The sequence below is a fragment of the Dasypus novemcinctus genome, chromosome 11, assembly GCF_030445035.2.
Source record: "Dasypus novemcinctus isolate mDasNov1 chromosome 11, mDasNov1.1.hap2, whole genome shotgun sequence".
Lineage (NCBI taxonomy): Eukaryota > Metazoa > Chordata > Mammalia > Cingulata > Dasypodidae > Dasypus > Dasypus novemcinctus.
In genome coordinates, this window is record NC_080683.1 from 56,339,656 (window position 1) to 56,355,119 (window position 15,464).

Genomic DNA, 15,464 nt, shown 5'->3' on the forward strand with positions numbered 1-15,464 from the left:
TGAACTGAAAGTTATAGTGCTAGTTCTGGTCTACTGCTTTTGGCAGGTCATTTTATATATTTCAACCTCAGTTCTTTCTTTTGTAGAATAAAGGACTTCTTGTGTATTCCTTCTAAGTTCTATTTCTAGCATATTATTCTGTATTCATTTCGAGTCTTCATTTTTTTGTTATTCCATCTGCACTTTAATATTATTTTCTGGGTTAATATTGAAGGACTATGTTTGTAAGATCTTGATATTATTTAAATAACTACTCTTCCTTGGGCAATGCGCAAGATAGGATCTTCTTATATATATATTCTGACTTGACCATTATCTCTAAAGAAATGTTATAATTAAATAAAGAAAGCAAAATCTATTTCATTCAATTGCAAAATTAAATTCCTTTTTAAAAAGGCAGGAAAAAAAGGAAAATTTAGTAAATTTGATAATGTGTATGTGAACTTTTTGTTGCTAAATGTATGGAAAATATTAGTGCTAAATGTATGGAACATTTATTCCACACATTTATGTGTAGGGGGTACATACATGTAGGTGCATAGAAGCATTACAATTATTCACTAAAGCAGTGGTTCTCCCGCTTTCAATTATCTAGCTGTAGTAAGGTCATACTTTCTTCACATATTTCAAATAAACAACAAACTAAAAGTAGATTGAATGCTCACGTCTATATAACAATCCAACTATTTTCTATTAAGCCAGACTTTAAAGATTTGCAAAAGCTAAAACAATTTCTCCTCAATAAAGTTGGTTTGGAAAATATTATTTTTAATAAAAATATTATTTCTATTAATGTGTAATTATTATTTTTAAGCAAATTAACAATATTTTTAAATCCTCAGTTTTAATTTCTGATATATGTATAGATATAACCCACATAAACAAAAGTTCTGAGTTTTTCAGTGTTAAAGAGACCTACCATGATAAATTTTGTTAATACCATGCTAGAAAATAGAAATAAAATGAAATGTGTCTTTGATTTCCCACTGCATGAAAATGGTTTTGTTTTTTTTTTAAAGGTTTTACAAAATAACTCAAAGTACCAGGTAGTGCCCAAAAAGCTGACTATAGGCAAACGCTTAGCTCAATGTCTACATCCAGCATTACCGGGTGGAGTTCATCGGAAGGCACTTGAAACATATGAAATTATCTTCAAAATCATTGGCTCTAAGCGACTTGCCAAAGATCTTTTTTTATATAGGTAAGAATAATTTTACTATCTATTTACATATAAATCATTTTTAAATCTATTTTATGCTTTTCGTTAGTAAGAACTAAAACATTGAAAATTCCTTAAAGAGTTGTTTTCAGTTATCAATCTTAAATATTTTGATAGTTATTAAGTAACTCAGAAAACTTTAGAATATTCTTCAATGTAGATTTTTTAAATTCTTAGATGTTATTTATATGAAAAGTTTCATTCAGTATTGTTGAGGCTACACTGCATTCTACTACTTTAAGCTTAAGAACCATCCTGTAAAAAAATAAGATACCTTGCAGATTTCAACATTTTTTACCATTCTCTACTTGAAATGGTCTTTTCCCTTTGCTTCTGTGATTCTACATTATCCTCTTTACTCTTTCTCAATTTGCTTCGTCAGCTTTTTCTCATTTAACACAAAGGTGTTATTAAGAAGGCTAGAGGTTAAGTTTGAATACCTTAGACTATTTGATTATATAGAGTAAGCTTTTGGTGCTATAAACCTGGACCTCAGAGCAGAGAGAGACATTTTAGAGCAGTCAGCATTTGGGTGGCACTTGAAGCCAAGAAATAGTTGAGCTCACCCAGGTACATTGTGAATAACAAGGTGGAAAAAGGAATGAGGCCACTTTGTGAGTATTTAGAAGTCATATTATTTAAAAGGCAGATGGGAAAAAGTAGTCAGTGGAAAGGAACAAAAGGAGTCAGAGGTAGAAATTGTACCAGGAAACAGTTGTCCTGGAAGCCAAAAGAGAAAAGAGTTTCAAGAAAGAGAAAGTTATGATTAGTAGTATCAGATATTACAGACAAAGGAAGATAAGGACTGAACAGTAGACCATTCGCTCTGACAATTAGTAGATATTTGTGACTAGTGAGAACAGTTACGTAGAGTGGTAGAAGTGTCATTAATGAAGATCTGAGAGAAGGTGATAATTGGAGAGAATGCGTTTTTATATATTTCAAAACCTTCAAGCCTGGAGGAAGTTAAAGTTTTTGAGAGTTTTGTTCTTGTTCTCTTTTTAGGATCATGGGGAAGGTTTTGAGCAAATTTGTGTTGAAAGGCAGAGGTGTCAGTGGTGGAAGAGAAATAGAAATTATAGGAAAGAAAAAGAATAATGAGTGAAGCAGGGCCCTGGAAAAGGCAGGCCATGGACTCTGGAACTTATCAGAGAAGAGAGCTTCAACGCCACTGAGAGACTAAGCTTTAAGGCAAACTGTTCCTAAAATTAGAAGCACAAAAGTGGAAAGTTGAGGGAATTTTCACTCAATGACCTTTGTTTACTGTATAAACTATAGTAGCAAGACAAATTCTTAATTCATTTAAGTACTTGTTAAGTGTTAGACATGGTGCTAGGCAGTCAGGATACCAAAATGAAAAGATAGTCATTACCTGTTGCTTTCCAATATTTGCAGTCTGTTGAAGACACACTAAACAATTCAAATGCAAAATGATGAATGCTCTAATAGTTTAGTATTGAGTATTAGGGGAACGTTAAATAGAGGGCCTAATCTAGTCCAAATAGGGGAAGATCTCAAGGAAATGGCTTAGGCTAAGACCTGAAAGTTTTAGGAGTCTTCCATACAGAGAGTAGCAGTAAGGGAGCAGAAATCATATCTGTCAGGGAAGCATGTATGAAGGTCTGAATAATAAAGAACATGAAAGTTTCTAGGAACTGAAAGGAATTGTTCAATATGACTGAAGCAGAGGGTACAGGAGTAAAATAGGTAAGTGTGCATGAGCTGTACAGAGATAAGCAATATGAAAGATCTTAAAAGCCACATCAAGGGGTTTAGATTTAATCCTAAGGGCAATGGGAAACCAATGAAAGATTTTAATGGGGGTGACTGCTTCAGAGCAATATTAAAACAATAGTTTTTTTGGGTTTTTTTTTAATACTTGTTAAGATATGATGATGAAGATATAATGATGGTCTCTTCTAAGGAAATTTCTGGTAAAGGAAGAGAGAATTTAATGTATTTTTAAATATTTAAGAGAATGAGCTGGAGAGAAAACTTGGTGGTTGAGCGCAGGTTAGAGTAGAAGATTTTATAAGGGTCACGGACCACTTCTAGGTTTGTCATTTTTGGTTTGCCAGATGAATGGTCATGTCATTTCTTGAAGCGGCAATTATAGGAAACTGAATAGGTTTGGCAGGAAAAGAAGGGGGAAGTTCTGTTTTGGAATTGTGAAATTTGGGGCCTTTGTAAAATAGCTTGGTAGCTAGGTTTTATGAGTATGAAGGTTACATGAGGAACCTGGGCTAATTTAATGGATTTAAAAGTCACCAATATATTGGCTATAATTTTAAGTCAGTACCTTATTTCATTAAAAAAAAAAGAGATTTATATACACATGTATTTGCATATGGATTAATATATTGTCATTATTTGAAACAGTTCTGGGTTATTTCCTCTTCTTGCAAATGCCGCCATGTCTGTGAAACCAACATTACTCAGTTTGTATGAGATATATTACCTGCCTTTGGGTAAAACACTGAAGCCTGGTCTACAAGGATTGCTAACTGGTATTCTTCCTGGATTAGAAGAAGGATCAGAGTACTACGAGAGGTAAGATGGTGCTACTTATTAGTACAGCTAAATAACCGATATCATGGATTTGCCAGCAAGCATTGTTAGATCACATGTTTTTTTTTTAAAGATTTATTTTTTATTTATTCCTCTCCCTTCCGCCTCCCCCCCCCCCCCCCCCCCCGTTGTCTGCTCTCTGTGTCTGTGACTGCTTCTATCCTTATCACTGGCACCAGGAATCTGAGTTTCTTTTTGTTGCATCATCTTGTTGTGTCAGCTATCTGTGTTTGCGGCGCCATTCTTGGGCAGGCTGCACTTTCTTTCGCACTGGGCGGCTGTCTTTACGGGGTGCACTCCTTGCATGTGGGGCTCCCCTACGCGGGGGACACCCCTGCATGGCAGGGCACTCCTTATGCGCATCAGCACTGCAAATGGGCCAGCTCCACACGGATCAAGTAGGCCCGGAGTTTGAACCGCGGACCTCCCATGTGGTAGGCAGACGCCCTATCCATTGGGCCAAGTCTGCCCTCCTCAGTTATGTTTTAGCATCACAAAAAGGAATTCTATATGTTTCAGTATATCACCTGAAGGTTTCTAGCATATTGTAGTGTACCTAGTCTGGTACACTAGTACTGTTCCTTTTTAGTTTCCTACCTGTTAAAACAAATACCATGCAATGGGTTTGCTTAAACAACAGGAATTTATTGGCTCATGTTTTTGAAGCTAGGAAGAGTGTAAAATCAAAGTGTCATCAAGGTGATAACTTTCTTCTGAAAGCCTGTGCCATTCTTGGACTGGCTACTGGTGATCCTTGGTCTTTGGCTTTTCTGTCACATGGCAATGCACAAGGGTTTCTCTGTTCCATTGACTGCTAGTCCTTGCTCATGCGTGCGTGCTCTCTCTCTCTCTCTCTCTCTCTCTCTCTCTCTCTCTCTCTCTCTCTCTCTCTCACACACACACACACACACACACATACACACACACACAGAGCTAGTTGGTAAAAGCTATGTATCTGGGAGTTAGATGGGCCAGAATGAAATCCCAGCTTTACTAGTCCATGACCTTAAGCAACTTTTTTTGTTTCTGAAATTTACTGGTTTCCTCATCTATAAAACAAGAATAATATCTATTTAATTGTGTTGTTGTAATAATTAAATCACTTAATTGCAATACATAGCACATGGAAGTTACTCAAAAATTTGTAACTCATAATTTAAAATAGTAATACATAGATAGGACATTTAGATTAATAAAAAGATTAGGAAATTGGCCCTGTGCCAAAATTTTTAAATTGTTGATGGTGGAAAAGAGCCAAACACCAAGTACAGTGCTGTTTCACTAGCTGTTGGCACAATACCCTCGATATATGAACTTTTTGAAGAAAAGTGTTTGATCTGTTTTGGATCCTACTGTTATTTCTTTGGGAGCTAATAGCTGTAGACAATGCATGGTAACATTTAGTATCTTAAACTTGTTACTGATCTCTTGAAAATAAAAGTAATTATGAGTTAAGGTGGCAAAAATAAGAAATGCAAAATTAAAAAATAGAATCTTATTTTGCGAAAAAACTTGATTTAAATTTAAATGATTTATTCTGGTACATTGACCAGCTACTCTATTTTATTGTATTTTAGCAGGTCCTAGATGCAGTAAGAATTTAACTGCTAAAAATATTGGTTTACCATTATAAACTACTTTAAGAAAAAATAATTTTATCCTCAAAGCAGAGCACTTGCTTTTATTTACTTAACCTTTTAATTTTGCTCATAATTTTGGAATATTAGTGAGATTATTTCATTTAGTTTACCAATCAGTTTTGTTTCAAATTGTTACCTTAATTCTCATAAGGGAAGCATGGAATCAGTATCACTTAATAACTCTACTAGTTATCATTACAATTAAAATTTTAACATAGAAATTGAATAATCAGGGGGACGGCGGACTTGGCCCAGTGGTTAGGGCATTTGTCTACCACATGGGAGGTCCGCTGTTCAAACCCCAGGCCCCCTTAACCCATGTGGAGCTGGCCCACGCACAGTGCTGATGTGTGCAAGGAGTGCCCTGCCATGCAGGGGTGTCCCCGCGTAGGGGAGCCCCACGCGCAAGGAGTGTGTCCCATAAGGATTGCCACCCAGCGCGAAAGAAAGTGCAGCCTGCCCAGGAATGGTGCCGCACACACGGAGAGCTGACACAACAAGATGATGCAACAAAAAGAGACACAGATTCCCGTGCCTCTGACAACAACAGAAGCAGACAAAGAAGACGCGGCAAACAGACGCAGAGAACAGACAACTGGGGTGGGGGGTGAGGGGTGAAGGGGAGAGAAATAAAATAAATAAATAAATCTTTTTTTTTTTTTTAAAGGAATTGAATAATCATCTTTATGACTGTAGTAGACACATTATTTATCTTATTTTGCCAGTTAATTGTACGTAAGTTCTTTGAAAGGGTTTGTAAATATATGCTTCTTTAAATCTGAAAATAAATGGAGACCAAAAGGAATTACAGCTGTAAGGTAAGCAGAAGTTATCATCAAAGTCTGATGATTCTGACTCTCCTGTAGTACAGTGTAATCAATTTTTATGTATTATATCATTTATCTTATGTTTAAACTTATCATAAATAAAGCAAGATGCATCCTGGATTTTTTTGCAGGTGTAATTCATTAAAGTTGTGAATTGTATGTGTGATTCAACAAGAAGGAAACATTTGGAAAAGTCCTTTAATGTCTTGTAGAAAATCAACAGAAGATGTGTTCTACTATAATTTACCGAAAACTAAAATGTGTATAGTGTTCTATTACTTAGAGTAAATAGTTAAACAATGCAGCGAGGAAGAATAGGGCTGGTGGCAGTGGTTTTGTTATCTTCACTTTACAGATGAGGAAATTGAACTGTAAAACGATTAAATGACTTCCCCAAAGTTACATGGCTAGGAAATGGTGGTTCTGGAACTTAAATCTAGACCTCTGACTCTAAATTGTATGTTTCTTCCAGTCTCTCCCACTTATTTCCAGAGCAGAGCATATAACTGTAGTGTAGATGCTTTCATCCACTCTGGAAGACAACAATGATTTATTTCTAGAATGTGATAGTAAATGTCTCCCTTCTCAAACCACATTTTGTACCTCAGAACAAACACACTGTTGGAAAAGGTTGCTGCTGCAGTGGACCAGTCAGCATTCTACAGCGCCCTCTGGGGTAGTCTTCTTACCAGCCCTGCTGTGCGTTTACCTGGAATCACGTATGTGCTCTCCCATTTAAACAGGAAGCTTTCTATGGAAGATCAGCTTTATATAATTGGCAGTGATATTGAGCTAATGGTAAGTCAAAAATATGGTTGTCATTTAATAAGTATTTTTTTAGAGCCAGGCACTCTTGCAGGAAGATATTGAGGACAGAGCCATGAACGATGTTCCTGTTTTCCTATTTACATTCTTTGCCAAAGAAAATTAAAAGTCAAAATAATCATTAATTATTGTTTTTAAAAGTTTAATCATGTTTTTCATGAAAAGGATTGTTCTTTATGTTTTCTGCATTACTTTACTCAAGTAAATATGCTTTTATTATTTTGCTGAAGATCAGACCATTAACATAGCCACATTAATTATTTTATATCAAAATGGATTTTTTCTTCAGTCATAGCCTTATTTATAGAAAAGTCAGATTTTAGACAAAGTGATAGCCAGAGTCTATGCAGGATGCATGTGAGAAGATACAGTGCTAAAGCAGATAGTAAAAGATAGTCACAAAAAAACTATACTGGTGTTTGTTTATACTTTTATTTGTAATTCCAAGATAAAGAGAAGGAAACCTTTTCTCTCTCTCTCTCTCTCTCTCTCTATATATATATATACAGAATTCTATAGTCAGAATTCTGATTACAGAATTCTATCAGTTTAAAAAGGCAAACCTTTAAGGGTCATTATGAGAATTTTTTTTTTTTTTTTTTTTTACTATTTAAGGAATTTTTATTAAAGCAAGAATTTTATAATCCAAATTACTCTTCCTTGCTCAGTTATAAATTCTGTTATCTAAAACGGAAGTGACATCCTAAGCTATTCCACAGTAAAGAATTACAAAATTAAAGAAAGGAATGCTTTAAATTTTTGTACTTTGCTGAAAATTCTTTTTCCCAGGGTCTATAAAACATAAATTTGTTTTATATTTTACTTTTTGTTTTTTGTTTGTTTTTAAATCAATAGGTAATCTAGGATTAGCATTATGTTTGCTAGACCTGCATTTGCATTATAAGAATTTTTTAATGCAGATTTTTAAGATCAGGTTTATTAAAGTATAGTTTACATATAGTAAAGTTAACCCTTCCTACACGTGCATTTGTAGAAATTGTGACAAATACATGCAGTCATGGAACCACTGCTACAATCAAGATACTGAACATTTCCATCATCCCAAAGTTTCCCTTTGCCCTTTGGAATGACTCTCCTCCCCTTATACTCCCAATCATTTGCAAGCACTAGTCTGTTTTTTTGTGCCTATGATTTTGTTTTTTTCCATAATGCTATATAAATGGAATCATATAATAGATAACCATTAAGTCTGGTTTATAACAGCTTTTTTGAGCTATAATTCACATACTATACAATTCACCCTTTAAATTGTACAGTTCACTGGTGTTTAGTATATTCAGAGGTGTACAAATATCAACATTGTCTTAATTCCAGAACATTTTCATCCTGGCTTCCCCTCAAAGAAACCCAATATTCATTAATCACTACTCATTCTCCCTTTTCTACTTCCTCTGGCAACCACTAATCTACTTTCTGTTTCAATGGATTTGCCAATTCTGGACATTTCATATAAATGGAATCATATATGTGATCCTATAAGTATGACTTTTTTCATTTAACAATCTTTTCATAGTTCATCCATCTGGTACCATATACCAGTACTTGATTCCTTTTTATCACCAATAATATTCCATTATATAAATATGCCACATTTTATTGATTTATTCATCAGAGGATGGGTATTTGGGTAGTTCTACTTTTGGGCTACTTGGATAATTACTATGAGAATACATTTGAGAATACATAAAAAAGTTTTGTGTAAATGGTTTCATTTCTCTTGGGTATATCCTTAGGAGTGGAATTGCTGGTTCATTTAATGACTCTCTGTTTAACTTTTTGAGGAACACCCAGACTGTTTTCCAAGGTAGCTGTACCATTTTACATTCCCACTAACTACGTATTAGGGCTCCAATTTCTCCACTCCTGTCAACACTTACCTTCTTTTTATTTTAGCCTAGTGAATATGAAATGGTATCTCATTGTGGTTTTGATTTACATTTTCCAAATGACCAATGATGTTGAGCATCTTTTCATTTGCTTATTAGCCATTTGTATATCTTCTTTGGAGAAGATGCTTTCCTCATTTCTTAAATTGGATTATTTGTCTTTGTATTGGTTAGTTGTAAGAATTCTTATATATTTTGGATACAAATCCCTTATCAAATGTACGATTTGAAAATATTTCCCCCATTTAGTGGGTTTTCTTCTTATTTTCTTGATAGTGTCCTTTGAAGCACAAAGTTTTAATTTTGAAGTTCATTACTTTTTCTTTTCTCACCTGTGCTTTGGCATTATATCTAAGAAACCATTGTCTGATGCCAAGTCATAAAATTTTTTCCCTGTAATTTCTTCTAATATGTATTTAACTTTGTAAGAAACTGCCAAATTATTTTCCAAAGTGGCTATACTACTTTTATGCAGATTTTAAAATACATTATTAGTTATTTTTAATGACTTAAAATGGTTTCTCCCTGGCACCTAGAAAGACTCAGTACCCACTGACCTCTGGGTAGGGGTGGGAAGGAGAAAACTGGACCCTGCAATCTGTTACCCAGGCCTGGAGGGGAGCTCTGGGATGAGTCAACCTCAGGATTGGGAATCTTTGAGGGTGGATAGCAAAAGGGAGTTGAGCCATTTGTGCTGTTGCATAATTTGAGCCAGAGTTTGGGATCAGGCCCCCTGTTTTTCCCAGACTTAACCGTAGGCTTCAGCATGGGGTAGGGATAGAAGATTAGGTCTTGGTCCCAAATCCATTTACACATCAGTCTTCCTGACCATTGTTCTGGGCTGTGCCTCTACCTGTATTTACATGCTTTGATATATAGTAGGGTGGAGTGAAGTCATGGGAGGCCCAGGGCCAGGGACAGACTTGGGAAGCAAGCTGTACCTCCTTGGCTCTAGCCCAGCAGCACCTAAGCATTGTGCCATCCTGGAAGGGGTTTAGACCACTCTAATGGCCAAGAACATAGGGAGGGAGAAGCCAAATCGATTAGCAATAAAGTTGATCCTATGGTTTACTTTGTTGTTTGTTTAAAAAAAAAAAGGAAATTACATACTGGGAAAATACTTGCAACACCACACAAAGGATAAGTCTCCCTAATAGTCACAGATCTATTATAATGAATAAATATTAGCAATCAAGTAGAAAATAGATTTGAATAGACAGCATAAAGGAAATAAAAAGAATTCAAACATGAAAAAATATACTCAGCATTATTCATATTTGAAAAAAAATCAAACCATACCAAGACAGCAGTTTTTATCTTTTAGATTTGCAAAATAAAAAATGTATTGGTGAGCATATAGGAAAATAGAAACTTTTACACATTGTTGGTGAGAATATAACAGTAAATTGCAACTGCCTGTACTCCATGACCTGGCAATTCTACTTCAAGGGATTTATGCTATAGATACACATGTATGTTATATAAGGGTATTTACAGCATATATTTAAATATTAGGCACCTAGTTTAATAAATTAGGGTACATCTATAAAATTAAATACTTTGACCATAAGAAAAATGGACGCTTTTTGTAGTGATATGGAAAGGTCTCTAAAATACATTGTTAAGGGAAGTGGATTGGGCCCAACAGATAGAGTGTCTGCCTACCACATGGGAGGTCCAAGGTTCAAACCCAGGGCCTCCTGACCCATGTGATGAGCTGGCCCACGCGCAGTGCTGATGTGCCCAAGGAGTGCCATGCCACGCAGGAGTGTCCCCCACGTAGGGGATCCCCACGCGCAGAGAGTGTGCATAAGGAGAGCTAGCGCGAAAAAAGTGCAGCCTGCCCAGGAATGGCGCTGCACACACGGACAGCTGACACAGCAAGATGATGCAGCAAAACAAGAAACAGATGCCAGGTGCAGGCAGACACAGAAGAACACACATCAAATGGACAAAGAGAGCAGACAACCAGTGGGCGGGGAAGGGGAGAAAAATAAAAAATAAAAAAAGATGTTATTAAAAGAATCCGTTGTTAAATGAAAACAAGGTGCAATAAAAGGAAATGTAACAGCATTTTTAAAAATCTGCATAGAAATGGTATAGGCACAGTGGAAAATAGTTTGACAGTTTCTTCAAACATGAAACACACATTAGAAACGGAACAGGCCCAGTGGATAGGGCGTCCGTCTACCACGTGGGAGGTCCACAGTTCAAACCCCAGGCCTCCTTGACCCGTGTGGAGCTGGCCCACGCACAGTGCTGATGCCCGCAAGGAGTGCCGTGCCCCGCAGGGGGTGGCCCCGCGTAGGGGAGCCCCATGCTCAAGGAGTGGCCCCGTAAGGAGAGCCACCCAGCGTGAAAGAAAGTGCAGCCTGCCCAGGAATAACACCACACACACGGAGAGCTGACGCAGCAAAATGACACAACAACAACAAAAAAGAAACACAGATTCTCATGCCGCTGACAACAACAGAAGCGGACAAAAAAGAAGAACACACAGCAAATGGACACAGAGAACAGACAACTGGAACAGGGGCGGGCAGGGAAGGGGAGAGAAATAAATAAAATAAACCTTTAAAAAAAAATCCAGAAACCGGAATAAATCTTAATGACCTTGGATTAGACAATTTTTTCTTAGATGCAATGCAAAAAGCACAAGTGACAAAAAAAAAAATTAGCATATGTTTAATAGGCTACTTTCATGAATAAGGCAGTGTTTGGGGATATGAATGTGTATTTCTATTTTATTTGAAGAAAAATGCTAGTAATACTAGCTGATTGCAAAAGGGAAATTGGATGGTTGGGGAGAAGTTCTCAGCACCTTTTTCTTCTATACCCTTTTAAACTTCATAGCATATGACCCATCATCATATATTTACCTATTCAAAGTAATGTGAAAACATTTAAAATTACTGATAAGATGCTGAGAAAACATACTTTTATATACTGAGAAAATGAAAGAGATATTACATTTTCATTGCAAAAATTTCCCAGTGTATTTGACAATAGATGTTAAAGGTTCTCTTATTTCAGGTAGAAGCAGTAAGTACTTCAGTGCAGGACTCAAGCGTACTTGTACAGAGGAGCACACTGGACCTCATACTCTTCTGTTTTCCATTCCACATGAGTCAGGTAAAACATTAAAGCTCACGTGATATAAGGCATTCTTTGGAAAATATAGGCATGCCTCTTATTATTGCACTTCAATTGATTGCACTTTGTGGATACTGCATTTTCTACAAATTGAAGGTGTGTGGCAACCCTGCTTTGAGCAAGTCTGTCAGCACCATTTTTCCAACCTCATGTGCTCACTTTATGACTCTTTGTCACAATTTGGTAATTGTCACAGGATTTCAAACTTTTTATTATTACTATAGCTGTTACGGTGATCTATGATCAGTGATCTTTTATGTTTACTATTGTAATTGTTGTCATGAACTGTTCCCATATAAGACAGTGAACTTGATCCCTAAATGTGTGTTGTGACTGCTCCATTGACTAGCGATTCCCCTATTCTCTCCCTCTCCCTCTTTTCAGGCCTCTCTATTCCTGGAGACATTACAATACTGAAATTAGGCCAGTTAACACCCCTACAATGTCCTCTAAGTATTCAAGTGAAAGGAAGAGTTGCACATCTCTCACTTTAAATCCAAAGCTAGAAATGATTAAGCTTAGTAAGGAAAGCATGTCAAATGCCGAGACAAGCCAAAACTTAAGTTTCTTGTGCCAAACAGCCAAGTTGTGAAGAGGAAAAGTTCTTGAAGGAAATTAAAAGTGTTACTCAGAGAACACATGAAGGATAAGAAAGGAAAACAACCTTTTGCTGATATGGGGAAAGCTCTAGTAGTCTGGGTAGAAGATCAAATCAGCCACAACATTACCTTAAGCCAAAGCCTAATCTAGAGCAAGGCCCTAACTTCAGTTCTGTGAAGGTTGAGAGAGGTGAGGAACCTACAGAAGAAAAGTTTCAAGCTAGCAGAGGTTGGTTCATGAGTTTTAAGGAAAGAAGCCATCTCCATAACATAGAAGTGCAAGTGAAGCAAGTTATCCAGAAGATCTAGCTAAGATAATTGATCAAAGTGGCTACCCTAAACAGCAGATGTTCAATGTAGATGAAACAGCTTTCTATTGGAAGACTTTCATAGCTAGAAAGGAGAAGACAATGCCTGGCTTCAGAGTTTCAAAGGACAGGCTAGCTCTTGTTAGGGGCTAATGGAGCTTGTGACTTTAAACCAATGCTTATTTACCATGCCAAAAATCCTAGAGCTCTTAAGAATTATGCTCTTAAGAGCATAAATCTTAAGATTATCTCCTCAGCCGGTGCTCTATGAATGGAACAAAACCTGAATAACAGCACTTCTGTTTACAATATGGTTTACTCAATATTTTAAGCCCACTGTTGAAACCTGCTCAGAAAAAAAGATTACTTTCAAAATATTTTTGCTCATTGACAATGGACCTGGTCACCTAAGAGCTCTGATGGATATGTACAATGGATGAATGTTGTTTTCCTGCCTGCTAACACAACATCCATTCTGCAACTTGTGGATCAAGGACTTATTTCAAGTCTTATTATTTAAGAAATACATTTCATAAGGCTATAGCTGCCATTGATAGTGATACCTCTGATGGAGCTGGGCAAAGTAAGTTGAAAACCTTCTGGAAAGGATTCACCATTCCAGATGCCATTAAAAACATTTGTAATTCATGGGAGGAGGTCAATATATCAACATTAACAGAAGTTTGGAAGAAGTTGATTCCAATCCTCATGGATAATTTTGAGGAGTTCCATTTCAGAAGTAGGTGGTGGTATGATTAGAACTCAAGTAGTTTTTCTCCCAAAATAAGATTGGTAGACATTTGTACTTTTAAGATTCATGGACCATATAATCTACATATCAACTGTTGAACAGATAGGTCAGCAGTTCTCAGTTTGTTTTCATTATCCTGTTAACATTTAAATTATTGAGGAGGGGGCAGATGTGGCTCAAGCAATTGAGTTCCTGCTTCCCACATGGGTGGTCCCAGGTTCAGTTCCTGGTGTCCCCTAAAAACAAAAACAAACAACAAGCAAACAAACAAAAAAAAACCAACTCAGGAAGCTGATGTGGTCATTGGTTGAGCACCAGCTTCCAACATATGAGGTCCAGGGTTCAATGCCCAGCCCTGGTACCTCAAAAAAAAATTTTTTTTTTAATAAATTTTTGGGGACCCTAAAAATCTTTATTTATCATATTAGAAAATACAACTGGCAAATTTTTAAATATTTACTCATTTAAAATAACAGCTAATATATTACATGTTAGCATAGATAACATTTTTATGAAAATAACAGTTTCCAACAAAAGAGTGATACCAGACCAAAACTTGACAGGCTATATAGCTTCTTAAAAATTAATTTCAATATGCAATCTGAAACCTTATCAGTAAACTTTCTAAAGTCTGTTTCATTCAAATCCAATGGTCTGTCCTGCACTTTGAATGGATCTATTACAACCATGCATGATTTTGCAACTTCGTGATTGGTTATTTGGAAAATAATGGCTTACCAAATTATGTAGATCTTCCAAATGTTGACACATTTTATTATACAATATAAAATAATCTCATTCATTACTATCACCACTGATCACAGTAAAGTTTTTTTAAGTATTGGTAAGCTTTCAAGCCAATTCAATTCAGTTTAATACAGTTCAGTGCAACACAATTTCAAGCAAAATGCATGTTTTCCAAAATTCTAATTTTCTCTTAAAAGCTCAAATTTTATCTGTTGCAACAATTAATGTTAATTGCTTTGCTTGAAGTGACAGGCTCACTTTATGTTTCAGAAAATCCCTGCCAGGTTTCCAAGTCTGAATAATCATAGTTTGCCTTCAGCCATTCTTTCACATAAAAATGGTATTCTGTGAAAAAAGCTGGTAGTTCAACTCACAACTCAAACACATCACTGCTTTTCCTTGAGAACAACCATCATACTTCAGATTTTAATTTTTTTATTTTTAAATGGAGGTACTGAGATAGAACTGAGGACTTTGTACATGGGAAGCAGATACTTGACCACTGAGCTTCATCCGCTTCCCAATGAGAATTGGTTTTCTCATTTGTTTGTTTGTTTTGTTTGAGAAGTTACAGGGGATCAAGCCCATGGGAAGCAGGCACTCAACCACATGAGCAACATCTACACCCTAAATTTTAAATTTTTACCTCTTGTAGCAGATACCAGATATCCTTTAGTAAATCATTTTTTAAAATTATAATTAAGGCTATTGGGAAAGAGGCAAAGAAAAAGAAATGATTTCTCTTAAAAAGATCAGGAGCAAAATGGAAAAATATTAAAATTTGTTAAAGCTGAATGATGGGTACATAAGGATTTGTTAACATTTCCGTGTTCTTCTGTATACTTGATATACTATAAATTAAACTTCCTTTTAAAAGAAGAAAATAAAATGAAGGACTTAGAATCGAAGATAGTGAACTT

General features: G+C 36.0%; 1 protein-coding gene across 7 annotated transcripts in view; it reads left to right on the top strand.

The window, feature by feature from the left end:
• DOP1A (DOP1 leucine zipper like protein A) overlaps window positions 1-15,464 on the top strand; it is a 138,696-nt gene that overhangs the window by 25,653 nt on the left and 97,579 nt on the right. For all 7 annotated transcript variants that reach the window (XR_011650087.1, XR_011650088.1, XR_011650089.1 and 4 more), the window contains exons 3-6: window positions 1,020-1,201; window positions 3,599-3,769; window positions 6,863-7,052; window positions 12,020-12,118. Coding sequence is in view for 3 of the 7 variants with exons in the window: in XM_058307086.2 (XP_058163069.1) it covers window positions 1,020-1,201; window positions 3,599-3,769; window positions 6,863-7,052; window positions 12,020-12,118 (642 nt within the window). In the remaining 4 variants the exon portion in view is untranslated. The remainder of the gene's footprint in view (window positions 1-1,019; window positions 1,202-3,598; window positions 3,770-6,862; window positions 7,053-12,019; window positions 12,119-15,464) is intronic.